Source organism: Rhea pennata, chromosome 20 (assembly GCF_028389875.1).
Source record: "Rhea pennata isolate bPtePen1 chromosome 20, bPtePen1.pri, whole genome shotgun sequence".
In the NCBI taxonomy this organism is placed as follows: Eukaryota; Metazoa; Chordata; class Aves; order Rheiformes; family Rheidae; genus Rhea; species Rhea pennata.
In genome coordinates this window covers 6,255,079-6,281,530 of record NC_084682.1, presented here as the reverse complement: position 1 = coordinate 6,281,530, position 26,452 = coordinate 6,255,079, and the positions used below count along the sequence as shown (strand labels likewise).

The window sequence follows — 26,452 nt, the reverse complement described above, 5'->3', positions numbered from 1 at the left end:
AATGTTGCTATATTAGGCTTAGAAGGAGTGAAACTTCTGGTCAGAGACAAGAATACTACAACCAAACACAGAATGTCAAATACTTATGGTAAATTTTTGCCAGAAAGTGCCTCCAAAAAAATTACTGAAACCATAATTTTAAAGGCACAGCCTTTTAAAGTAGCTATAGCTTCTAAGGCACAGTTTGTATCTAAATAGCAGGCTGAATGCCATTAGAATTGTGTTTTTGTCTGCATGCATCTTTTTGCCTAACAGTGATTTCAGAAAGCTCTTTTATGGAGAAAAAAAAATCTATTTGTGGCAGGGGGGCAGCTGAAGTGGAATGTGTGTGAACGTGTGATTCATAGACCATCCACTTCCTAGCTAAAATGAAAACACATTTTGACATAACATCCACATGCTTCGCCACCAGCAATTACACTGCTCATTTGGTAACAAAACCAAAACTTTCCAGTAACTGCAGGCTGCTGCATCTCCCAGCTCCAGGACTTTACTGTCTAGAAGGCAAATACAGGCGCACTCCAAAGGCACTGCGAAATGCTAAAACTCTGTATCCATTTACTATCAGTTGCTGATCAGCACTGCAGAAAGGGTGGTGACTGCGTTGGACCAAGGTCAACATACTGGTTGAAGTGCTGCAAGTGTCCCAGTGAAGAACAGCTAGCTGGTCACTCACATGTGATCAAGCTCATTCCTAAAGAAAAAAGCTGCCAGAGAAAGTTGTCCACATACGCACGAGTGACACAGAAGTTCTAATACTAACCTATATCATCTTCCAATACAGAAATTTAATATACGACAGACTATACTGAAGATATACGTTAAACAGAAAAGGTATTGACCCTATTGTTCCAGGTATCAAAGCATATCTAAATAACGCAGGGCAGAGCTCTAAAGGCTACAAGAGCTTTCTTTTCCCAGCAGAACATGGCTCAGTTGCAACAAAGTACTTGAGATTTGTCCCCCCAGAACAGTCTGTCATAATAGATTTTCTTAGCATTTCACATTTACCTATAGTACTTGCTTTCACTGCATTAATGCTTCCTGAGAAGAGCTGGCCGCCTGCCTCACTAATGCATCTACAAGGAATAAGCACAATAAAAGTGGCTCTCCTGGAGCACTCCCCTGTATGAAAACTGAAAATCCTCAAAGGTTGGAGAGGTAGTTGCCATACCAGGGCCTATAGTAAAAATTAAGAACTCATCAGTTCTGCGTGCCTTAGGGAGTTTCTAAAACAGTTTTCAAAAGGTGTTGACAGCTGGTAATTATCTATTGCTCCAAAAGGAGATGAAAGAAAAATGCTTCCTTTCCAAGCTACTCTGTGATGTGGCTCTGCTTTCACAGCTTGTCCCCCCAACTAAGCAATTTTTCTCATTTGTCACTTGCTAAAACTAAACAGTTGTCACCTACGAGAAGCTCCGGAAAAGCCTTCCAACTCCAGCAACAGCCTCGTGAAGACTAAATACCACAGTGCTCTCTGGATTGTATCTCAGAGGTATTTTCCTTCTGTAGTCCCTCCCCTAAAATACAAGTAAGTTGTTAAAACTGGATTAAGATTTTGAAGATTCAAGCTCCTGGAACAAGATATCCATTCGGCACAGAGTCGGAGGCCTTCCCAAAATCACCATCCGACACTTGCTGCAATTAATGCCAGGTACATTAGGAAGGGGGAAGACTGACACAAAAACTATCACAGCACAGGGGGCCCTTGGGCAGATCCAAGCTGCAGAAGTTACGGTGCTGGGCACCTCTGAAAGCAGACCAATAATACTGGCTGTAGGAGGAAAGTGATTTCAAGGCACCTGAAAAATCGACAGCAAATGAGTTATTCCGGTAAGCGCGCTGCCCATAGCGGAGCGTATCGCCGGCACAACGGCACCAAACACGTAAACCAAGTTGGTCACGTACAGAAAATGGCCAAAGCAAGACCCTTTCCCCCCCCCCCGCCCCCAACCCGGGGCCACGTTTCAGCCGGAGCAGCCTGCGCTGGCCCCGCTCCCGGCCCCGCCCGGGCCCGGCCGCGGCCAGGCTCGGCGGGCGGCCCCGCGGCCCGGAGCTCGCAGCCGTTGCGATCAAAGCCGGGAAGAGTTCCCAGCGTGGATTTTGCAATATTACGGAAGCAGGGGGGACGGACGGACGGACGGAGGGGGCGGCACGCCGCTGCGGGCTCCCGGAGCCATGCCATGCCGCCGCCGGGATGCCCGCTGCTCTGCAAGGGTCGTTTGCTTCTATCACGGAAATTCAGGAGTTTCGGGGAACGCCGCTGACTTCGGGGGCCGGCGGCGGCGGCGGCTCCGCCCGAGCTCCGCGGGGCTCCGCTCGGGGCCCCCCCCCCGCTGCAGCCCCCCGCGGCCACGCGGCCGAGCGCGCACGGGGGCGGCGGCGGCGGATGGCGGCCCCCGTCCGCCCGGCTGCCCCCCGCGGCCCGGCCCGGCCCGGCCCGGCCCGGCCCCGCTCACCTGCGCGCTGCCGCTCCGCGCCGCTCGGGGCCCTGCGGCGGCTCCGCGAGCGCCTCGGCGCCGCCTGCCCGCGGGAGCCCGCGCCGCGCCGCGCCGCTAGTGAGCATGTCCGAGCGCCGGGCATGCGGAGTGCGGCGGCCCGGCCGCGGCCCCGGCCCTGCCTCCGCCCTCACCTGCCGCCACCCGCCCCGGCGGGGCACAGCGGCATCCTGCCGCCAAGTAACGAGAGCTCACGGTCTCGTTACTTAAAACTACGCAGGCACCTGCCTCCTCCAGCCGCACAACAGAGAAAAAACGCGAGCAGAGATGGTCACATTACCGTCCCCTCCCCACTGGGGTCCGTTTGGGGGAGCCACCAGGTGGGCACCTTTCGGATAAGGCCAAAGGCTCTGCTGTGATTCCCCAGAGCCAGAGAGAACTCGTACTGACCCTCACCTCTGTGCAGCAATAAGCATCTTGGTTCATCCCCTCGGCACGTCAAATAGCGGTCGCAGCCTCACCAAGATCCACGGGAAATTCTGCTGATCGTTTGATTCTAACCGAGTGAACCCTACAGAGTTGAAACAGTAACGCTGTGCACTTCCCATTCCAGCAACGGTTCAAAGTATTTTCAGCTATAAGAGTCTCTTTGTAGTAAAGCGCAACCACCTCTCTCCAGGCATTCCCGCAGCACCCACTGCCCGTGATAAATACACATGCTATTCTCAAAGTAGCAAATTACAGTTTTATGCGCTGTTCATGAGTGTTGAAAACTTCTTAATTAGAGAGCTTTTCTCTCTGTATTTCTCTCCATGGTATTTAGTCAGAGAGCCTGTGCCTAGGATCCCAGCACATGCTATTCAGGGTAAGGTTTGAAAGAAGTTCCCTGGGGGATTCTCAGTCCAGCTAGTGTCCTCCACTCTCACTAGAAGTCAGTCAATAACACTCCCCAGCCACTTACTGGAAACCAAAGAATAGCAGATTGCTATTCTATTGCTACGATCGCACCAACAAAGATTGTCTTGGATTTTTTGGAAAGAAAGTGGCTCTGCCTAACAGTTGTGTAATCCACACAGTAGAGGCCTTAGCTGATTTTCAGATCGAGTTTCAGATTACTTACTAGAAGGACAATGCTAGGAAACTGGAGCAATATGCAGAGATGTGTGCTTTAGTATGTGATGGCTCTGCCCAGAGCAATTCTGTTACCAGAAAGAGGTATATTAAACAGTTTTCAAGCACCTATGACAAAGATACAGACATAAATACATAGCTGCATTTAGGTATAAAACTATTGCTTAAGCAGCTTTAAAACCTACTGCATCTTTTTCAGCTGTGTATTAAGTACCAGTTTATACATATTAGATGAGCAATTACAGAACGGGATGAGCTGTCAGCTTTCTTTAATGCGAGTTATTCACCTCTTGGTGTAATAAGCTGCATTATTAGTCATAATCAACAATCACATTTTCATATCCAGAAAATGAAGCCTTGACAACAAGGGGAAAAATACCACCTGTGACTTTTAAATATGAGGGACTTAAAGATGTTTTAAAACTGTTCCTTCTCTTTAGACCCTTTTTAACTAAAGTATACAAATATTCTAAAACAAAACACACAGAACCACCATTCATTCCAAGTCTTCAAAACTGAAATTATTACTAGAAAAATACTACGTCTTTCTGAACTATTTAACTTCGCCATGTCAAACTGGAAATAAATAGTTCACCCAGATTTTCCATTTATATGTTTACATACAAAATCCTGATCCTAAGTCACAACAGTATACGTAGTTCATCAAGATGGCCATAATGTTCCTTTGATATGTTTGTACTCTTTTTCAAAGCTGCTTCCCTTCTTACTTTGAAGGTTCTTCTAAAATTCTGATACAGACAATACTACTGGGCCATGGCATGAACTGCTGTTCACAGCAACTATAGTAAAATGAAATCATTAACATGAAATACACTTTAATCATTTTCTAAACTCCCAATCACTTAATATTAAAATTCATTGCTACTAATTTCATTATAGTGAAAGAAAATTGTTTAAAACATGACTACAATCATGTCACTGGCTAATCGAACAGAATTCTTCCCCCTTGCTGTTGTCTGCAGCTCAGGACAATGGTCATTAAGTTAGTTATCTTGTAAATAAGACTACAGCAAGAAAGAAAAAAAAGAGAACAGTAAAAAACAGGCTTACAGTCCTGCGCTCTCCATTGTGACCGACAACACGGATGATTTCTCCTGTAGGAATACGCTCAATCCGCAATTCCATCTTTACAAGGCTTAAGTTAGTAAGTCTCTCTGTTCTTTACAGATAGTTCCAATTTCAAAGCACTGCAGCAGAATTCACAGAATAGTCTGGGAGAGCCCTCCGTCTATGTGCAACCTTTGGTTCAGAGCCCTGTTGTGAGAGGAAGAGATGAAGCCTTTGTATTTATACTAAGTGCAAGTGTGATCTGGAACAACAATTAAGTTCAAAAACTAGCTTCCACTAGTTACAATGTGTCAAGACAGTTCCAAGAAACCTAAATTTATGTTTGTGTTTATTGCTGCAAACTTCTGTTGATGTTTAATTTTAGTCCCAGTGGACTTAGAAAAGTCAAGCTGCTGCGGATGCCATTTTATAGGTATTAGCACGAAAGAACCCTTTGGTAGACTACAAATCTACCCAGAGATTTTATGTAGGAAAGGTTCTTTGTCCTGAATATATTTGATTTAAAAAGGCAGAGCAATTTAAAAAAATACTAATTGCTCACATGGTAACTACAGGAAGTTCTTCAAAGTACTGTAGAGATAAAATGCTTGAGTAGCTAACCAGTTAAGAAAAAGGAAATTAATTTGCACTGTACAAGATTTCCTACCACGAACATGAGAAAAAAAGCTAGTAAATGCTGTTTTAAGTACAACTGAAGAGCTTTAATATAGTCAAGTCATTCATTAATGTAGCATCTAGACCTATCATCCTTCTCCCCCTCATCCACCCCAATAGGTGCAGATAGCATGCAAATAACTGGAAAAAAATGTAGTCTAGATATCAGTTATTTCAAGATTTGCTTTTAGGGACAATTCTTTCAATCTACTCCGAACAGCTAAGTCTGAGTTCTCAGTTCTTTACTATACATCACTTCCAGATAATGCTTGTCAAAAACTACCAGGATGTTAAACTTAAATGTGACATTTAATGGCCAAATACTGGTTAAGAGCAGACACAGTGAACACCCCTCTGTTCTGTAAAAGAAAAGAAATGTCCTGTTACTCTTCTGCATTTCGTATCTGAAGTTATCCTCACACTGCCCTTAAGTGTTATATATAAGATTGACTAGAGAAATAATTGCTGAGTTGGACCATTTACTTTTAAATATACTGTTCCACTGAAAAAGCTATTTTGTCATATTAAAAAAACAAAACAAAAAAAACCCCACAGTACCATCACTTCTTCAAACAAAATCGTCCTATTCTCAATAATATGGAACAATAGCTAGCTTATCATATCTATCCTTCCACAGAAAGAAATTACAAATATTAATATTCTAGAATGTGAGGGCTATTTAACTGGAATAACATCTATGAAGCAGTTACTGGAATTATGTGCAAAAAGGTATCTCAAAATAGGTTACAAGTGAGTGAGAACAAGAGGAAAAAAAAAAAAGAGGATTAAGAAAGTAGAAAGAGGCCAAAGAAAAATATAAAAAGGAAAACAAAATAGGAGAGGAGAAAAACACAAGGTATCTCTGCAAAGACCAAGCATTAAAGTGTTAAAGGAGAAACCATGGTTAAAGCACTTCTTTGTCAAACAATGTTGAAACGTTCCTTAGGTGAGGCTGACATCTCGTCTCCAACTGACAACTTTCAGATTCAAAGTGTGGTTAACAGCTAAAAATATTTACTACGTTTTTCTTATTGTTTTAGTAAATTCTTATTTTTTTAATTCCTCCTGCATCTCTGCATTTCCTCTTGTCAGTTTACATTCCCAGATCCCAAACTACTTCTTCCTTCATTGCTTTCCTCCAGCAATTCCTCCAACCTGTGTGCCAAACACCCCCTAGAACAGGTTTTCTTGCTACTTTCTAGGCTGCATATATGAGATGCTCTTCCTATTAACCACAAAGACCCTGTGACAGAAAGACAACAGTTCTACCATACAGGAAGGTGGGATGGAGTTGTATACTCTCACACACACGATTTTTCTTAAGTTGAAGCTAGTGAACAGGCAAGTTCAGTATAGTTCCCCTGAGTAGCTCAATTTCCATATACTGCACAGATTCATCAGGTGAACTGTACCTTTACCATGGCTGAACAAAGCAGCTGCACAAAGTGTAACTTACTCTGCAGGACTGTATACTATAAAACTCTAGTATTTGAGCTTGTCTCTGAAGAAACAGAGTTAAAGAATAAGAGGATGAAATAAAGAAAGCTATGTACATAGACAACCAGCCTCAAAAACTTCCATCCTTCCATAGAATATTTCTTCCCCTTTTCTTTCAAGGCTTGTACAGGGGGAAAGAAAAAGTAGATACAAGAAAACAAGAATATTACATGTTTAAAGCCTAAGTTCTAATGTTGTTAACAACAATGGTATTTACATAGTAGTGAGTACAAGGAACCCTCAGTGATCACATTCTAACAGCAAATGCCCTATATCCAAGGATAGGAAGAACCATTGGAAATATTCCTGATAGTAACATAGACTTCTCAAAAAAGGTATCATTTCCTCCCTCAAGGAAAACCTAATTCAAGCTTTGTTGGACTGGCCTTTCCACTGCAGTATATTAATTAAGCCAAGTTCATCTGAGTGTCACTTAGCATTCAAGAGCAGAGAAGGAAGTAGTGGTAGCAGAAACAATAGTCTTTATCAAAGTGTATTTTTAGGGTCTAGCAAACATGCGAGACATCTTAGAAATATTTCCTGTTTACACAGAGCTGTACTATCTATGTGCAATGATACACTGCATATCCTGCAGTTAGCCTGGATTCAGAAATATCCTATATGGAAGTTAAATTATCCTATAATAGTAGTAAAAAAAATATATAGTATTATAATTAGATTATATAGTAATATATAGTAAAATATCCTATATGGAAGTTAAATAACGCTACATTGGCTAACATTCCTTGATAGACATCTTTCCCATTTTAAAATAAACCATGGAACAGCAGGGAATTATGAGGAGTTACACACAGATAGAAGTGAATTGATATGAAATTTACAATAAAACAAAAATATTAAAAGTAGGAAGTATAGTATAACAGCTCTTTCACAAGAAAATTTCAAATCATGTAACCTGTAAAAAACTGAATTTGGAAGAACCTGCTTTTAAAAATAAAGAATGTAATTTAGATAGTTTAAGAATTTTTCCAAAGAAAGTACCAAAATCTCAACTGGACTGAAAAACTCAGTACATGAGAGGGAAATTAGAAGTGCAACAGAGAAGACAGAATGCTTTGGGAAAAGCAAATGTTAGTGAGCACCTCCTCCTTACTGTTTCCCCTGGCCAAGAACAGCACTTCAATTCTTTTCTTTTACGGCGTTACTGTCAGCTATCATTCATCCAGTTCCTTTCCGCCAGCCTCTTTTGCTGATCTCACCTCTAGTTAGAAACCAGTTGAAGTAGATACTGAAGCTGATTTTGAAAAAAATTTCACAGCATACTAAATAAAATGAGGAAACAAACATGAGTTAGGTTAAACTTACTCTCATCAACAGACAGACTATTTTGCTCAGAATTCTGTTTCTCTGAAGAATCACAAACAACACCTGTATCAGCATGAGACTGAGCCTAATATAGGATTAAACATCACCTGTATTTCACCACCTCCCATTAAAGCTCCTTTTTCATTCCATCTTTTAAAGTGTTACTGACAGAATAAAATTTCCCAAATTAATGATTAGAACTGAAGAAGTTTAAGCCATAAAAAATTTGTCTTACTAAATAAGGTCTCAAATTCAAAGACATTCCCAATTATTCAAAATAGAAATACTGGTAACAGAAGATACTCTTCTATCATCGATGGGAAGTACTATGAAGAACATCAACGTAAATAACCTGAGTCTGTACAGAACTTCATAGGGGGAAGAGTTTCCAAACACTGCAGTAGTTTCTCAGGGGAAGAAAAGACACAGAGAACCACCACATATAATCAGATGCATCCCTGTGCAAGCACAAGCAAGACCATTGGTATAAACAAGAGTTGCGCTTGGACTAAAAAAGACAGGAAATATAGTTCAACTTTAACTTACATGGATACAAGCTCAACCTCCTGCAACAAAGAACTTGTTTACTTCAAAAATCTAAATTACCTACAGAAAAAAAAGTTACTAAATAAGCTATTTATTAGTGGGAGGGTGGGGGAAGCGGCAAGAGGAGCTATTTATTCCCAACAGTCTAAACACGCTATTCTTTCAGCATATTCAGATATGTTTTCAGGAGTGGGAAAAAAAGATCCCAAACAGAAGTTTATGACATTATTTTGGTTCATTATATTCTAAAATCATTTAAATGAAAGATTTTTACTTGACTAAAAGAAAATCTATTTCGTCTCTGGCCCTTCTTTTGCAGCCCAAAGCCCTACCAAACATGTTACCACTGATACAACAGTATTTAGAATGCAAATATATCTGCATTTTAAAAATACCAAAATTACATGGAGAACTGCTACCACACACAGATTGAATTTCCCCAATACATTTTTTCTCAGATTAATAGAAGCATGTAGAACAGTTCAATAATCATGATTTATTCTGGTGGTACATGAAAAGAAAAAACATAGAAATAAAAACATTTCCAGTGATTATAACATCTAATTAAAGGTGTTTTAAGAAAGATAAATTTAATCAGAAATTACATTGTAACAGGCCATGGAATACTTTGAAAAGCTACCATAGGTAACAGTAGTAAACAATATTTAAGACTGCTACTGTGTGCACAACACTAAAGAAAGGAATATAGAGTTTTGTGCAGTGTCTTATTTACACACAGGCAGATTTAATCACAGTTGCTGTGGGCATTTTCAGTGAAATCTGTGGTGCAAAGGATTAGTTTACAAAATGCGGCTTCTGTCTCCAGTGACTGAGTAGGTTATCGGCTCCCAAGTAACATTAAGGAGCTTGGGTTTCTTGCCCATGTAAAGTGCCCCTGTATGGCTCCCCCTCTAAGCTGTTCATGAATGGCAGAGGTACCCCATTAGAAGAAACTGGATCTTGGTCCACAAGAAGTCAGCAGCTGCAGTCTGGAATTCAAAGATCACAATTCTTTCATCTTTGAGCTCTCCACTGGAATCTCCTTGCATGGAACATGGTAATACAATCATACAAGTAATATCAGAAACAAAGCAAGAACTCAAAAACTGCAGGTTATTTTCAGTTCAGAAGGGATTTGTCTGAAGATGTAATTGCAATGAAAAGTAAAGTTGCATCTGAAAGCCTTAGCGCAAAACAAAAATCTTGCAAGACTGGTATAAATATGAAAATGGTTTCTAATATTGCTCCAAAGTGTAATAAGACTGTAAAAGATATAAACCTCAAGATAGTTTTAATCCATGCACTGAAGACAGTACCCTCTAAACCTGCCATCACTACAGACAACTGGAAATAATTCTCAACACCAAACATTAGGCAAAGATACAACTAAAATTTACAGAGGCTTGATGCTCTTAAACTCCAAATTGCACCAAAGCTAAGCAGTTTGTATGCTGTGGAAACCCTAACATAGATAAAGACTCTCAAGATCCCAGGAATCTATACAAAACAAGTATCAGAGAGCACTCATTTTCTCTTTCAAAAGAAAGAGCTAGCTCTTTCTAGCTAAAAGAACCAAGGCTTTGATAATGTGAGCAAAACCCATTCAGTTGTCAAGCAACACTCCAAAATATACATATCAACATTCTTTGCTTCTCTCTCCCACTTGAACTGAATTTTCTTTTTTCCATTCATACCTGACAAGACAGTGATTAGTAACTACCATATGTGGTAGGCAGCTGAAAGCTATACATCTAGAACATGGGAGACTAACCAGTGCTCTTTTTCAGCACTGCAGTCTGAGATTCTGTAGAACGTCCAAAGCCACTTCCAATCCTTTTTAAACAAATCCTTAAACAATCCTTATCAAACAAAACCGTTTCTAAAGCTAACTTTTTTTAAATTACTTGATATTTCTCATTCTACCTCCACTCTCAAATGTACAAGATACATTTAAATACAAGCACCTCTCAAAAAAGCAGAATTTTTGCAGACTGATTGCTATGAACTGAAGAGCTTTACAATTTTTAGTAGCCTGGATCAAGCCATAAAAAAGAGCTTGTTCATTTTAAATTCTCCACTCATGTCATCTCTGTAGTAAGTGTAGGAATTATTTATGTGGCAGAATGGTATCACAGAAGTATTTAAATATGGCTTTAGCTTTCTAAATACAACATCACAGCAGAAATCAAGAACAGTATCGTCATCACCTAGCTCTTCATCAAGTACTTATTGAACTACTCTGCTAACCTACACTAAGCAGTTTCTTTAAATGAGAAATTTCTTTCCGAAAGATACGACCTTGGTTTAACTCCAAGTCAGCAATTAGTATGTGTTTTACTTTTTTAATCAGAGAGAGAATAAGGAATAGACAAATTGCTATATAAATTGTTTTAAAAAAGAAGAATCCAAAAATCAGAAAAACCGTACTTTGATAGATATATCACAATCTGGAAGAATTAAAGATAGAAAATTCTGAAAGAATTATAAGTGAGAAGTAAGGCAGAAGAAAAGGGATTCTACTACCAAAGGAGAATTTACATGCTCTAAACATTTTGTTTTCATGTGACCTGTTGTCACATGTGTTTCCCAAAAGGTAATTAGCTTATATTTAAAAATCAAGTAAAAATTTAAAATAAGCTAGATAACTGTATCTAATAAATAATCTTTAAAATAATTTCAGTTAAACTCAAACACTGGAAACCAGTGATTAAATGGTTACAGCTCTGTGAATTGTATTGCTTATAAAACATCCTCCAGAGAAAAGAAAATGAGCAAGTCCAAAATCTGTTATGGAATGCAACTTACTTAGGTTAAGTCATTGGATTAGAAACGTCTGTCATGTTAAACCATACCGCAGTCATTAGGTACTATTTTTACAGTTCCCATCTAGTGCAACATTAGAGTTACTCTCATCGTAACAATAAAAATACCAGTTTCCACAATAAATTAACTTCTATGAGCTTATAAAGTTTCTGAATAGCCCTACCTGTGAAACCCTTGCACTACCTCACTCCATCTTCTAAGAGGAAATGCCTATAATTACTAAGACAAAGAAGATAATCATCTCTGACTCCTGAATCAGGACCACTAAATGCCTTTTCTGACTTCAGAACTCATTATGTGATTCCAGATTGTCAGGTTTTTGCATCCAGCTGATCTCTTCCTGGGCCAGATTCTTTTCTGCTAATGTTCTGTTTGGCTTAATCTAGAAGAAAAGTTGAAAAAAAGTTAAATATAGCGCACACATTCAGAAACTGTGTTGCTCTATACTGTCAGCATACCATCATATAAAGATGTCCTACATACTTGCTGAGAAAGCTAAGTGATCGGTCTATGCAGTAATTATGATGCTTAAAAAAATTCTAGTAACAAAACATTAAACTCTTATATCAAAACATCAACTGTCATGGAAAAAGAAAGGCATTTCAAATGACTAGCATGATTTCTTATATTCATATAGTGCATAGTGCCCATATATCATTGACAACTATGCTCCAGAGTTTGTGGGACATCTTATGCTTAGAGACTGGACTCTGACATATATAAAGAAAAGTACGAACAGTATCACTGAGTTTTACCACCCCAGTAACCTTCAGTATTGTACTCCCTAAGGTAATGAAGTTTCCTAAAGCCCCTTCACCCAAGAATAGCAAAGAACTTATACTTTAATCACTCTGGAACACATCAGCACAGTCATGGCAGCATGGAAAATTATGCACAAACAAAATGATTTTGGCAAAAAGTGCTTGGGTAGAAGCAGTAATGACTTGTTGCTTCACCTAGTTTGTCCCGGTTAAGTCACCCTTTTAAAAATTAAACAAAATTAATAGTTAATCAAATAACTTGAGTTTCAACTGTCCTCTCTTTCTCAAATTTAAGCATCTAAATATATAGGAAGCACTTCTGTATGAATCTACCATAGAAGGGAGCATAAAGGGTTCACTTCTAACCTATCAAAAAGTTGGCAGCTTTTTAAATTGAGTTACTATCTTTACAGAAACTAGGGACCTAACTGACAGAGACTGAAGTTCCAAAAATGAAAGCTGAGAGATAAGCCTGCCTTATTTCATTACAATGTGTTGTTATAACAGCTACTTAAGACTCTTTTAGCACATCAGCAAGTCTTTTTTACTTTGTGTTAGTCAGCAGATATCCTTCTTGCAATTACTGCTGCAACCTCCCCAGCGGAGGCTGCACACTTACGTTCAGATACATACAAAAGCAAAATAAATAAAAACATCATCATTAATCAAAGCTTACAAATATATTACCTGAAAAGGCTGGCTGATACCAACTATTGACTGCATATTATTGCTATAATAACAAAGCACAAATTCTCCTCCCATATCAGGTATTTCTTCAGCACTCATGTAAACCTGTCAACAAGAAAAAGAATAGGCAAGGGACTATTTGCACAGAGAAATCAACTTGCAAAAAACATTCATTCAGGACACCATAAAATGCAGTATTCACAAATAAGGCATTTTTTAAACATAATTTTAAAAGGAAGAGGACAGAAGTAATATTATTACTTCACTCATGTTTTAGGGTGTTACCCATCCCTAGAAATGTCCTTAAACCCTTTAGGGTAGGGCTATATAGTATGGCTGAGCCAATCTACCACCTTGCTACTTTAGAAAGGGGGTGAGGTATTTCTTCTGTTCCTCCTCCATCCACACTGGATACTATTCGACCCCACAGAAAATTACCCTGGCAGAATTATTTTAGAATACTGGCATGTGTGCTATTTTTTCCTGTTTAATTGAGAAGTTAACACAAAGAGACAGATGGACCTGTACAGAGAGGAGGGCAACTGAGTCAACCCATTATATCATCTGAAACTAAGCCAGGGATGGAAGAGTGAATATTCTTCACCACTTTAGCAAGCAGAATTTCTTCAACAGGAAGTGGGGCGGGGGGAGAGACATTTGTTCGGGGAAAATGGCAAGACCACACAAGCAAGACAGAGGGAGATGAACTGCCTCCTGGTGGCAATAAGCTGTCAGATGAAAGAGCAGAGCAAAACTGCAACCTCAATTTTGTAGTACCCTAAAGACCCACGGTTCCTAAACTGCTATCCACAGGACAGTCAGATGGAAAATGGCTACTTGCTCATTTTGGTGTTAAAATTAAACCAAAATACAAAATGGATTAAAACTTTACAGTTCTTTATACAACAAAGAGTGACTAAAGGAATAAAGTGTTATTTCACCAATTCCTTCAAGCAATACATTCAGACCTAAGAAAGTATGCTGTACTACCCAAAAATAAAGGAGAGATATCAAAGGGGGGGGGGCTATAAACAGCAATACCATTCCTACTTAGCTTTGGTGAGGAAAAGGGGGATATAGAACTCAGAGGAGTAAGTGGAACAAACAGATCCTTGTATGCTACTATATAAGAACCTACTAAAATGAAATATATAATTGGCTTACTTGTTTATTGTCATTGTTGGAAGAAATTTCATCATCTTTTACCCAAGCATAAGTAACATAGTCATTCACATGCTTGAATGTCACCTGCAAAGATGCAAACAGTCAGCCTTCTGAAGGACAAACACATACTACACAGAAAATTCAAAGCTGAGAGGTACTACTTCACTGAAGGTCTAATTAAAATGCTTCATTTTTAAAAATCAAAACATTTAGGGGGCATATATGAACCTGCAGTATCTGAGAGAATGTGAATACTCTATCCTTTCATCCTTCCACTGCTTCCTTTCATTTTTTTTTCTCTTTTTCAGAACTCTTAACTGCAGGCATTTGGGAAGGACTATTCCTTTCTGTAGCTTCTACCTACCATTCTGATTAAATAAATCACCACTTAGCAGAGCACCTTAGAGTGAAAAAGCCTGCATCCATCTTTGTATGGAGCTAAACTCTCAGCATATAAAAGTATCATCTACCAAGGACACAAGATGTTTGCAAAAATCACAATGCCCTGTGACAGAAAACTATTTCTTCCAGTCACATTCACCATCTTCATTACAGTAAAGAGCCATGATGTGCTGATGACATCACCTTGAAAAGTCCAATCCAGTCCCAAGCACTGCTTGAGAACTCAGGCACTGCAGAATAGCTGATTAAAACATCATGTTCAGCGCTCCATTCACCCTCAGGATTCAATGTGACAGAAGGAATTGATACAAGAGGCTTCATCTAGAATAAAGAACAAAACTTAGAGTAAACCAACTCTGTTATTCTTTCAGTTATTCTTACAAGTTAATTCTCAGCCACTCCTGCTGTGGGAAGCCTAACAGGATGGAAATAGCCAAAAAGCAATTTTTGTCTTCATTTTCACCAGAACAAAACACTGAGATCAAGGCTTAAAAAGTTTAGAAAAGCAGCTTAGTAAAACAAACTAGCTTTAAAGAGTTAAGGTGGGACAGCACCTCAAGCCCAAAAGTTCCTGTAACAGGTTTGTGATCACTGATGCCATAGCTCATGTGACTGATATAGTTATTCAAAGTAACAGATATTGTCTGTTCTTCTTCAGATAATTCACTTTCTTTTGATGTATGCTGGCAGAGATTCTTCACTCTCCAAAGAATTCTATCAGTCCAAGCTGGTTTTCTTTTCTTCTCACTGCAATAGTGCAAGATAAAAGAGAAATGAGCAGAAAAACAGCTGCTAAAAATCTAAGAATACTGTGCAAAATCTATTCAAACTTGAAAGACTGTCAAGTACATGTATTAATATAAGAAAGCAATCACATCCAAACTTCATTTTACAGCTCTTTACCATGCTTTACAATCAAGGTTTTCTCAATTTGAACTTCAACTCCATTTATAGGAGATAAATTTCACAGATTTCTGAGAGAGAGAGACAGAGAGAGAGAGAGAGAGAGAGAGAGGAGTAAAATGAAGGGAAGACGAGGCATTCCCATGGGTTAGTCAAGTTTTGTACAGGACATGATACTTTCTCCTAAAACGCACTACAAAAACATGCAAGGACACTGAGATACTATAGTAACTGCCCCAAACTTCAAACGCATAGTCATTCTCAGGAAAAGGACAAAACTTTAAGGAGGATGTAGAGAGAGTCTGAATGACATTTATTTCCTTATTCAAACTCTTTTAGAACAAGTTACTTTTAATTACTAACTTGGGCAAACTTACATAGCTTATACTAGTCACAGATGACACAGTAATGCTTTATTTAAAGTTCCTCTGATCTGTACTAGCCTGTATTTCAAGTCTAGAAACTATTGCTTTAAATGCCATAATGAAGAAAAGTGTGCCTATAGCCTGCAACTGTGCTATACAACAAACCTCAATCATAATTCAGAGTTTCCTTTTATACCATATCAATAACAACAGAAGAAATGAGCTTCTCATGGTTCTCTCTGCAGTGGAAGGAAAACTTAACAGCAACCCTCTGTATGGCTGTATCACTTCAAATTGAAATGGAGAAAAGATCATACCCTATGGAAGAGGAATTAGAATGGACTGGATTGAATTATAAAAGTTAATGAGCACGATGTGTAAGGAAAACTGTCAGTTTAATAACTTTGAATATCAAAATCATCATAAACTGGAAATGCCATTTAGTTTAATGCTCAACATGCCTTTTTTTAAAAAAAAAACTTCCAATATATCAGTCTGACTCACCTATAATAAGGTGGAAAGATTTTACATGACTAAGGGGTCATATCCCACTTACTTCAATAATTATATAAACCGACAGATATCTTTATGAGCTGCCATATGTCTGCTCTGCTGTGCAAGAAAATACCAAAAGAAAAGTTAATACACTTGCTACTTCAGAGAAAATGGCGTACAAGATGGGAAAGAAAAACCTCAAAGTCACATTGAAAAAAGTATCAAAGATAACAAATCACTGTCTGCTTCATATAAAGCAAACTTTGCAAGGATACTTAGAAGACCCAAGTGCCCTGAAGTCTGTTTATCACCCCTCCAACCAACCAAAACATCCCTGCTAGCTTTAATAGTAGAATGCATACAGCATGCATAAGTATACTTTTTATTTGTTTACTTGTCAACTGGATTTACTGCTGGTCCATTTATATGAGTTCACTCAGACAGCAAAAAGGTCTTTGGATACAAATGAGTAAATTTAGTGCAACAGCAGAGTAGATAACACTGCAGCTTTCAGACAAGTTCAGAAAATCCCTGAAGAAAATCAGCTGTTATCTGATTTTCAAATATTTCACAAAAATCAAACCCAAAGCTCAGAAGGAGCAATGTTTTGATTCTGAAATATTTACAAATCTATGAAATCCAGAAAGTTCTCTTCTTACTTAAACCAAAACAGGGACTTCTGCTCTCTGGAAATAAAGAAAAAGATCAGTGCAAAATCCCTGCTTGTCCAAGAGCTTATTCTTCCATTGAAACACGATTAATACTTAACAATAACTTTACAGTCAGAGAAAAACATAACTCAGATATTTTAGAAAAGCTTTGGAAAAAACGAACTACTGTGTTTAAACAAGTGCTAGCATATTCTGTTAGTCTAGTCCTCCTAAATAAATAAATAAATAAATAAGTAGCAGCTGTGGTGATTCAACCATTCCCACTTCCCTCACACAATCAGCAGACCCAGGCTATTTATTTAGCAGACCCCTAAAGCATTCATTTATTCAGATCTGAGCACTGAATAAGAGTTCAGCAGCTTCGGTTAACTTGTAAATTATGTGAAATTTAGGTTTGCTTTACGAAGTGGTATTTACTATTTACTCAAGCACCAGATTCACTCTAATTTTCCACAGCTTAACACTTCTTACTGTGCTTTTACCTTGTATCATATACATCTGAGTAAAGGTCAAACTTGTAGGTGGGTTTGAACTGCAGAGGACCCTCTATGAATTCCTGAAGAAACGCTTCCTTCTTCTTTGCCATATTTAACTGCAGAAATACATTATTTTATATATATGCACGCACATAAATAAATACATAAAACAGCTTTTACAAGTAGCAGTAGCATATAAAAATCAAAGCTTAAAGGATAACAGGGAAAGGAGGTGAGAGGGCATATTCCAAATAGAATTCAACATCTCAGTAAGTACAACATATCAAAAAAATTTCAGAAGGTCCCTTTGCTACTGCCAAATAGCTGACACGACCTGTTTAGAAGTTTTGTAGCAGTTCTACTCAAAACAAATTCCAGAATCAACTTCTCTTTTAAAAAATAATTATTAGATGAAGGAAAAGGAGATAAAAATATCAAGGCATGAAAACATTCATAAGCCATGAAGTTCACTGAAAACTTCAGTCATACATGAGCATTTGAAATGAGTATGAAACTAAAAAAAACAACAGAACAGGTTGGCAATTACTTATGGTATTGCTCACGACTGAGAAGTGAAAGAGCATACAGCTAGATCAGCTCCAGCTTGAAACTACTCTGAATTTGTATTTCTTAAATAGAAATGAAAAATACAAGCGATAATGCTAACTAACGTGTTGTGTTTGTATGCATTAAAAGACAACATACTTGGTCTTTTTCCCACAGTAGATTGTAACGTCTGTTATTTATCGATTCTCGGACAAAATGTATACCATAATCCGCTATCCGGAAGTTTAGATCTCCAAACCAGAAGAGAATGCTTAAGAGGAGAGAGAGGAAAGAAAAAAAAAAAGGCTATATAAGAATATATAAACATAAGTGAAGAATTAGAAGAATTCAACAGAATATAAGGCCATTACAGTGATTAGATGCTCTGATCACTTATATTACCTAATCTAAACAGCACAAATAAAAATATTTAATAGTTATAGATAAGCTTATGGATGAATAACCTACTGAACAAAAATTTTTAAAGGAACTGAAATAGTAAGTGGACTCTCTTGCACTTTTGCCACATGTACATTACTGGGTATTATCTCATCCCAAGTCTCCTAATGATTTATATCTCTATTAGGGAAAGATTTAGTATTAAACAGTAGTCCCAGTAACAGTCAGTAAAATAATTCAAAAGATTCATCACCTATACACCAGTTGGATATGTTAATCAACTAGTTCAGAGTATTGATTTAGTGCTTTGAGAAAGCAGGGATACATACTGCACGTTCTGTAATCCTCAGAAATGGAGGTTCTTATTAGGAAGCACTGGAGCACAGTATCAGCAATGTTTTAGCCAATAGGAGAGCTGTCTTTCCAAAGAAAAGGAATTTATCTTTTAACTGCCATACTTTTGAAGTACTGTTCAGGCGTATATGCCCCAAACTTGATCTTTTGGAAGGAAAACTTATTTCAATGCTGTTTATAATTTTTTCTTTTAGGATGACTATATATGATTTGGCACATTTGGCTTGGGCATTACCAAGAAAATGAAAATGATTAAACTGAGATATCAAAAACCTATACTAAGATCGGAAAATATATTATTTTTAAATTCACGTTTCATATACATTTACCCAATTTTAGTGAGCCCATTAACAATGAAAGTAATATTACACGTTTACATTACATTTCTCTGGAACCCTTTGGCCTGACAGTTTTATTCATATATATATTTTTTTAATTCAAACTTTAAAGTTTTTATCTTAACTCTTTTTAAAATATTTATATTATCACTGTTAGACTCCAGCATGATGTAGGGAATTCTCAAATGCAGTAACAGAACATATATATAACTCCTGCACAACTAAAGAACAAGAGCTCAACTAGTGATCCCAAATGAGGTATCATAGTTTTTTAAGTTAGGCATCTGAGATAGGTGTAATTCATAATTTTTATAGCTATATGAATTAAGTTATTTAAAGACCAAGAAGCCCAGCCATCTCAGCCAGACGCTAAAATTTCAATAGGAATAAAAATGGGTCAAAAGATAACACTGATCTTCACACAAAAACAGGGAGGAAAAAAAAACATCTCCTGTAAGCTGAAAGATTTTTGATATGAATGAGATTTAGCTTCTAATGCTCTTCATGTTTCCACTACATCTGCAATTTACGCACTAACAAATTAAGTATAATTTGAGATGGAAAGAGATCAGTCCTGCAAAACAGACCTCAATCTTTCAGGTTATTGTTTCTAGCCTGGTCCGCCAACATTCAGGGATCACATTGAACACACACATAAAAGTGCAGAAGTCACAAATTTAGAGAGAATAACAGATAAAAACAATAGAGATAGAACAGGGTCAGAACAACTCACTCATGATCCAGGGTACTTGGAATATTCTCTTCTTCAAACTGCATTTCCAGAATTTTCTCAAAGTCATCCAATCGCTGCTCTGTGTTCTCCATGTGAGCTGGCAAATGGCAGTTTATGAAACAAACTGTATGACCATAGAGGGACATGCGAATGGTAACTCCTCCTTTGTTCCCCTGGTACGGAAGGTTAACAATATTCTCTGAAACTATGATCAACACTTGCAAATGCAACTATTAACATCACCTATAAAATTTTTAATCTTGCTATTTAGGAAACAATTCTGTTCATTTAAATCTAAATAAGCAGCAAGAAAGTAACAGTTTATTTCAGGTAATGAATTGGTGAAATATTATGGTCTGTACTGCACTTGCACACAAGGTTCAACTAAGTAAGACTCATATGGCTCGTCAGCCTATTCATTGTTAACTAAGCCATACATTCCATCCCACCACCAAACCATTTAGTGGTGTACACCAACATAAGCATTAAGTAACCAAAGCAATCAAGTCTCAGGTAGTTCCTTACCCAGTATCCATAGAGGCCTGTGCGTGTATACTGGGTATGAATGTCCTGTATGAACGGCAGGTGGATATGCTTCACAAAGATCAGAAGTAGCAACCCTTGCATGCGAACGGAGGAGAGCTGGAACAGAAGAGGACAGGGTCACTTCCAGGGATGTATCTGGAATTCCTTGGATCTACTCCACAGGAGCTTTTAAGTCAAGAACGTCATACTAAAGTCATGCAACTCCCTTGGCAAACCTGACATCAATACTATGATACAATACATGCAGACACATTTCAGTGCCATAAAGCATAAGTTCTCATGATAGACTTACTTGTGAACAATTTCTGATAAATCTCTCAACTAATCTACATTACTGTATTACATTACAAATCTGAAGTTGACCTCAACATGAGTATTTGTTCATACAGTAGGTCTTTTAAGACCATTTTTTCTGCCTCGCGAACCCATTGTTTCCATCTAAGTGTCCTATTCATAGAGACAAATCCTTGATTTTTCACCCATAATCTTAATAGCGCACAACTGCCAAGTCCTCCAACAGGAAAGCTTTTCCACTGAAACATCATTCAGCACATAACTGACTGTTCTGAAAACCAGTAAAAATGTCTAAAAGGCACAAGTTACTTCCACGCTATAAAACTTTCATCTGCAGCCCCTGAACATCAAAACACAGATCCCTTCTTTACTGGAACTTATACTAGTCCCACCAAAATGTAGTGCCAAAACAAGCAAAGACCCTTCGGAGAAAAGGCATGACTCTGCCTATGGTGAAAGAAAAAAACTGACTGACCCCAATAACCAAATGCTCTAAGAACAGACCCTATTAGTGAAATGACAGAACATCCCAAGGAGGACTACTACCCCTCTACACCCAAGAGGGTGTAACCTTGTCCAAGGTTAGCATAAAACAGGTAACTGTTCCTCTGTCTAAACAAGCCTATGTTAGGATTCATCTCGAAAGCTGGCTCTCTTAGATGCCCATTTTGATTTTGACCTGGCCTGCCAATAAGGTAAGGTATGTCAATGACCTAGTTCTCCTCTTATTAGAGCTAATTAAATCCTGCTGAAAACCATTAGGTGGCAGCATCCATTCATCAGTACATTCTAAGCTTGGTATTTATAAATTAGGAATTCAGTCATGCATACCAGAGGGAATTCATTTGAACTGTATACAGAGCCTGAATGTCATCCTGTGGCCATATTTTAAATATTTATCAGCAAGGACTTACACTAAGATGAACTACATTTTCTTTCATTTTTTAGATTTCCAATGGGTCCTTTATTTTATTTAATTACAATTTGTTTAATTACAGTTAAAAGAATGGCATAACTATGGGTCTTATTATCACACAGAAGATTTCATCAAAATCACCCTGAAATAAGAATGATTTAGAAAGCTACTACAACAATAGAATTGCTTTTAATATTTGAGAAATTCAGCATCTCCAACTACATTTACTGTTTAATTACTGAAATATTTATTATTTTCAATGATCTTGTGTCCCATGTAATACCAAAAATCTTGTTGTTTAAACTTTCCTTACCATGTTGTAGGCCCTTAATAGTCCTCAAAAGTCTATGCACCTGCTATACCCCTGTTCTATATTTAAGCAATTTACTTTCGCCTGTAAACAAATTTTTAAAAAATTAAAGAAGAAGAAGAAACCTTACCAATGTTAATGAAAATCACTGCCATTGCTTGGGATACTTATAGAGAAAGCAGGTACTTAAGCAGACTACATTAGAAGCATTAGAAGCATCACATTACAGTTCCCAAATATTGCACTGAGCAAAAAAAACAAAACAAAACAAAACAAAAAAAAAAACTACAAACAAGAGAAAGATAGAGACATTGTGGCCACAAGAAATACGCTGTTAGAGTGCAAGTTTACATCACATTTCATTTTAAGTAATCTTGTTAAGTAAACTCTGTTCCTTGAGAATGTATTCTTGTTAAAACAGGAGTATTTTTGCATTCATCACATGGTACTGCACCACTTGTGTTGGCCACTGCCACTTTATCTGAACAAACATCTCCTCACTGTTCATCATCCAATCTGCAAAAGCATCAAAACTACCCAGCTATTTCAAACAAGAAATAGAATTCTGTGTCCAGTTCTTACTGGTAAAATCAAGGACACTACTATTAATAGAAAAACCAAAAACACCTTTACCAACAAATCAAGAGAACACCAGTCTGACAGAGAACCACTTCTAATATGCATGCACCTTTGGAAATGATTGATACCTGAAAAAAACGCCATCAATGCCTGTCTTTTATGTAGGGAGATCAGTCTGAGGGAAAAAAAATGTCTGAATGGAGCTAGGGAAGACATTTTCCTTCACTGTTGTGAGATTCAGAAATGTAAACAGTTACCTTGATGTATCCTAACGGTGACAATACAGTCATGAAAAAAATGCTCCAAGGATCATCAAATGCCAAGTCAGAGAGAAAATTCGTGATCCTTGAGTTCACCTCCTGTAAGCTGAGCACAAGAAAATTACTCACACTGGATCATCAGGTTTTAACAGAATTCATATAACCTTATCAGAACACAAACCACAACATCCCAATAGACCTTTATGCACATAAGTGAGAAATTTCTTACTGCTGTTCAGTTTCTCAGTTACAAGCAGTTTAACTCATCCACATGTCTAACACTGAGAAAAGCTAAGTTAAATGAGCCTATATACACCCAGAGCTCAAGACAATGCTAAACTCCAGACAAATTATGACAAAGAATACATCTTAATATATGAAACCAAGTTTGGAAAAAGTGACAGTTTCACTAAAAGGTGATGCAACCCAAAAGCACACAGATTCTTCCTAATCAGTTTGCACAAATTTCTTTAAAACACACTGATTTTCAGACAACTTTCCCATCAAAATGATTACATCTTCTATCTGCCCACACAGACCACAGTTGCCAAAATAATTTTTAATTCTGTGTGCTTAGAAAGGATGTTTTGTCATATGAAACAACATCAAAAAGGAGAGAAGAGTCTCTTGCTATAAATCATCTCTGTTCTTTGTCATTAACTCTAGTCATCTTCTGCTAGTGACAGTATTGAACTACCTCCTGGGAGATGATTCACATTGCACAGTTCTCCCCAAGCTGACAGTAAGCTGTTGAAACACAGGCTTTACAATAAACTCACAGAGCAGGTTCTTTAGCCTATACTTACCCAATAACATACATATCCATAGCTGGGCCCAGTGAATTGAGCTGAAGTAAACCCGTGACATCAGGAGGTGGAGAAGCTGTGCCCACGTTCCAGGTAACTACGTGCAGTCTACAAACAAAGAAGAAAAACAAAAAGTCACACAAAACCAGTGCTAGAATTTAAATGTGAACAAGTACCCCAAAGAGTATCTAACTTCCCTAACTGAATTTCTGTCTACAGAAAACAAAGATTTTCTGTCATTACTGTCATTATTTGTCAATTAAAAGTCTATTTATTAGCATAAAAAATAACAATCAACTATCGAGGGAACAAAACCTGAATTCTTGCCACTTGTCCTTCAGCTTTTTGCCCCAGATAAGGAAAGCTTCATCTAGAGTTCGAGATACTTCTTCATGAATTTCATCATCTGAGCTGATATCCTCTACACAAGCCATAAGCTGGGCTACTCGCTGACGGAGGTGCAAGCGGCCACTGGACCCCGTGCTGCTGAAACTTGCAGAACGGCTGCGGAAGTTGTGCAGGCTTTCTAAATCATGTAGGGAGAGGGCTGATGAATCTTGAAACGCATCTTCACTACTGAAGGATGCCATTTGCTCAGAAGAAAAGAACTATATTCCAAAGGACTGACACATTAAAATCCCAAATATAAAACAAACAATGAAATGCCTGAGGGTCTTGAGGATCAAGTTTTCACTCATATGAGATTCAGCATTGCTTCTAACCCAAAAGGACAAATGCAGATGTAGCAGTGCTGAAAAAAACTGTAGCACTACCACCACACTCAATAGCTTGTTACAAAAGCTGCACACACTGAATCATTTTTTCCCAATAGATTTAATGTGGTTAATTCTATAAGCTTAAGAGTTAAAAGAATTTATTGTTGATTTGAATCAATCATGTGCTTCCATCCGTAGGTTAGCAGAAATATAATCTCCAGCTTTCAAGCACACAAACACTCAGTTCTGGCCAAAACCAAACAAACCTACTGCTCCTCTCCAGTGCTTCCAGAAACACATCCTTGCCACAGAACCTATCTACTGTTTTATTTTAAGACAGTATTTTCTATATCATAGCTTCTAAAAGGGATTCACTTTACACCTCTTCTGTAAAGGCCCTATAAGCATTACTATATGGATAATTAATTAACCCCTACAATGTGCCCATTATGTAAGGCAGTACCTTTATCCCCCTTTACAGTCAAGGGTCTGCTCAAAGTGAAACAAAAAGTACATAAAAGAACTGGAAAGTGACCTTGTATCCCAAACAAGTTCAGTGATCCACAATTTCTCTCACCAATAGTTTATCTTTTATAACACCACACTGAAGTTAGCCAAAAGCTATAGAACAGTAAACTGATCCTAAAATAAATATCTAAAGGAAAAAAGGATGTAGGCTGCAGATCTCATTCTACCATCAAAAAGATGTATGACTTGGGAATTCTCTCCAATTAGTAATTTTTGAAGACAATTACTGGGGAGGGTAAAAGTCAAATAATATTGAAGTTATCAGTCATTACTCATAGAAACTACATTCTCCCAATAACTACACTACTCATAAGAATACAGGAAAGACTACAGTGCTAGAACTTGCACCAAAAGAAAAATACTTGTAAAAATTTCAAGAGCATCCATAACCTGCAATGAAACTGAATCGTTATTATCTATGTCAGCAGCAAAGAATTAACAGTTAGGGATGTATATGTACCTGTAAGGCAGATAATATCCTACGGTATTACACAATCCCAAAGGCCTACTGATGCTCTCTAGCAGCTTACAAGGCCATACAAATACTAACTACAGCAAGGAAAGAAGCCTACAGCAATACTACTCTCATTTGATGCTACAAACAGACCCCTTACCAAAAGATCTATGGCTGGTCAAGCTACCCTCCCTTTCCATACTCGTTGCCATGGTGTCTTACAACATATGTGAATCCTCCCCAAACAGCAGAAACCTTCCACATTGCTAGAGCAGTCTTAAGTGTGCTTTCTACATATAAGCTCCTAAATTAAAACAAGCTTTTAAAGATAGCATTTAGTGTCACTAGTTCCCATAATTATTCAATAGCAGAGAATTAGGGGGGATCATAGAATCATCTTAACACAATGTTACAACCATTACGGCATCTCTAAGTAAACGTGAGTTTATTCCCTATTTTTCTCGTTATGGAGAACTGTTTGCATGCTCTGTATGCAGAGGCCTCCTCAAATCAAAGCTATCCTGCAACACGTAACACCACGATATACCAGCACGGAAGAAACAGTGTAGAAAAAAAATTTTCTTTTTGTAAGAGTAGAAGGCAAAGACGTGTTCAAATTCTTCCCTCCCCGCTACACGCGGGGAAGCCGAGCCCCTGCACACGCTGAGGCCGCGGGCAGCTGCCCTCGCCCGCGCTAAGCGTGGGGAAATGGGTCCCCGAAAACCCCCAGGGCCCCGGCGCACGCAGTAAGCCTCCCCGCGGCGACTGCGGTGCCAACGCTCTCAAAGCGGAAAAGCAGCTTTTCTCCTCCGTTTCATGTGACTGAGTAACACCGCCGATTAGCGTAACTCCCCGCTAATGAGCGAACCCGCCGGTTTCGCTAATTCCCAGCCGTTACGTAAAGCCGCCACCGCTCCTCCGCCGCCTCTCGGCGAAAAGCCGCGCGCAGACCCGCCGGCTTCGGCCGCCGCTCACCTCAGCTCCCTGGCGCCGCTGCGCCGCGCCGGCTCCATCCCGCCGCTCGGGCCCGGGCCCGCCGCCACGGCCGGGGAGCGCAGCGAGCGGGGCGCGGAGCCCCCGGCCCCGGCGCGGCCTCGCCTCAGCGCCCCGCCCGGCGTTGCCTCCTCACTCCCCTCAGCGGCGGCGCGCGCGGCGCTCCGCGCTCATTGGGCCGCGCGGCGGCCACGTGACGCCGGGGCGGGGCGCGGCGCGGCGCGGCGGCGCCGCCAAGCGCGCGGGAGGACC

At 38.9% G+C, this 26,452-nt stretch overlaps 2 protein-coding genes across 5 annotated transcripts in view; both read right to left on the bottom strand.

Moving 5' to 3' along the window:
- MYO1C (myosin IC) overlaps positions 1 to 7,980 on the bottom strand; it is a 59,712-nt gene extending 51,732 nt beyond the window's left edge. Inside the window, exons 1-2 of one of the 3 annotated variants that reach the window (XR_009960402.1) lie at positions 7,913 to 7,980; positions 4,641 to 4,844 (exon numbers count right to left, since the gene is read on the bottom strand). Coding sequence is in view for 1 of the 3 variants with exons in the window: in XM_062592356.1 (XP_062448340.1) it covers positions 4,641 to 4,715 (75 nt within the window). In the remaining 2 variants the exon portion in view is untranslated. Of the gene's footprint in view, positions 1 to 2,459; positions 2,523 to 4,640; positions 4,845 to 7,912 lie in introns of those variants that run through there. The other 2 variants (XM_062592356.1, XM_062592358.1) reach the window with 2 other exon arrangements.
- Positions 7,981 to 8,993: 1,013 nt separating this feature from the next.
- Positions 8,994 to 26,324, bottom strand: INPP5K (inositol polyphosphate-5-phosphatase K). 2 transcript variants are annotated; one of them, XM_062592354.1, is made up of 13 exons: positions 26,183 to 26,324; positions 23,510 to 23,617; positions 22,701 to 22,809; positions 20,324 to 20,440; positions 19,799 to 19,971; positions 18,134 to 18,245; positions 17,435 to 17,544; positions 16,941 to 16,967; positions 15,073 to 15,265; positions 14,702 to 14,839; positions 14,117 to 14,200; positions 12,953 to 13,057; positions 8,994 to 11,886 (listed from the first exon to the last, which is right to left on the bottom strand). In XM_062592354.1, exons 1-13 carry the CDS (start codon positions 26,218 to 26,220, stop codon positions 11,788 to 11,790), a joined length of 1,413 nt encoding a protein of 470 aa, XP_062448338.1. In that variant the 5' UTR covers positions 26,221 to 26,324; the 3' UTR covers positions 8,994 to 11,787. The 2 variants fall into 2 exon arrangements, with proteins under 2 accessions (XP_062448338.1, XP_062448339.1); XM_062592355.1 differs by lacking the exon at positions 16,941 to 16,967.
- Between the last annotated feature and the right edge of the window lie 128 nt (positions 26,325 to 26,452).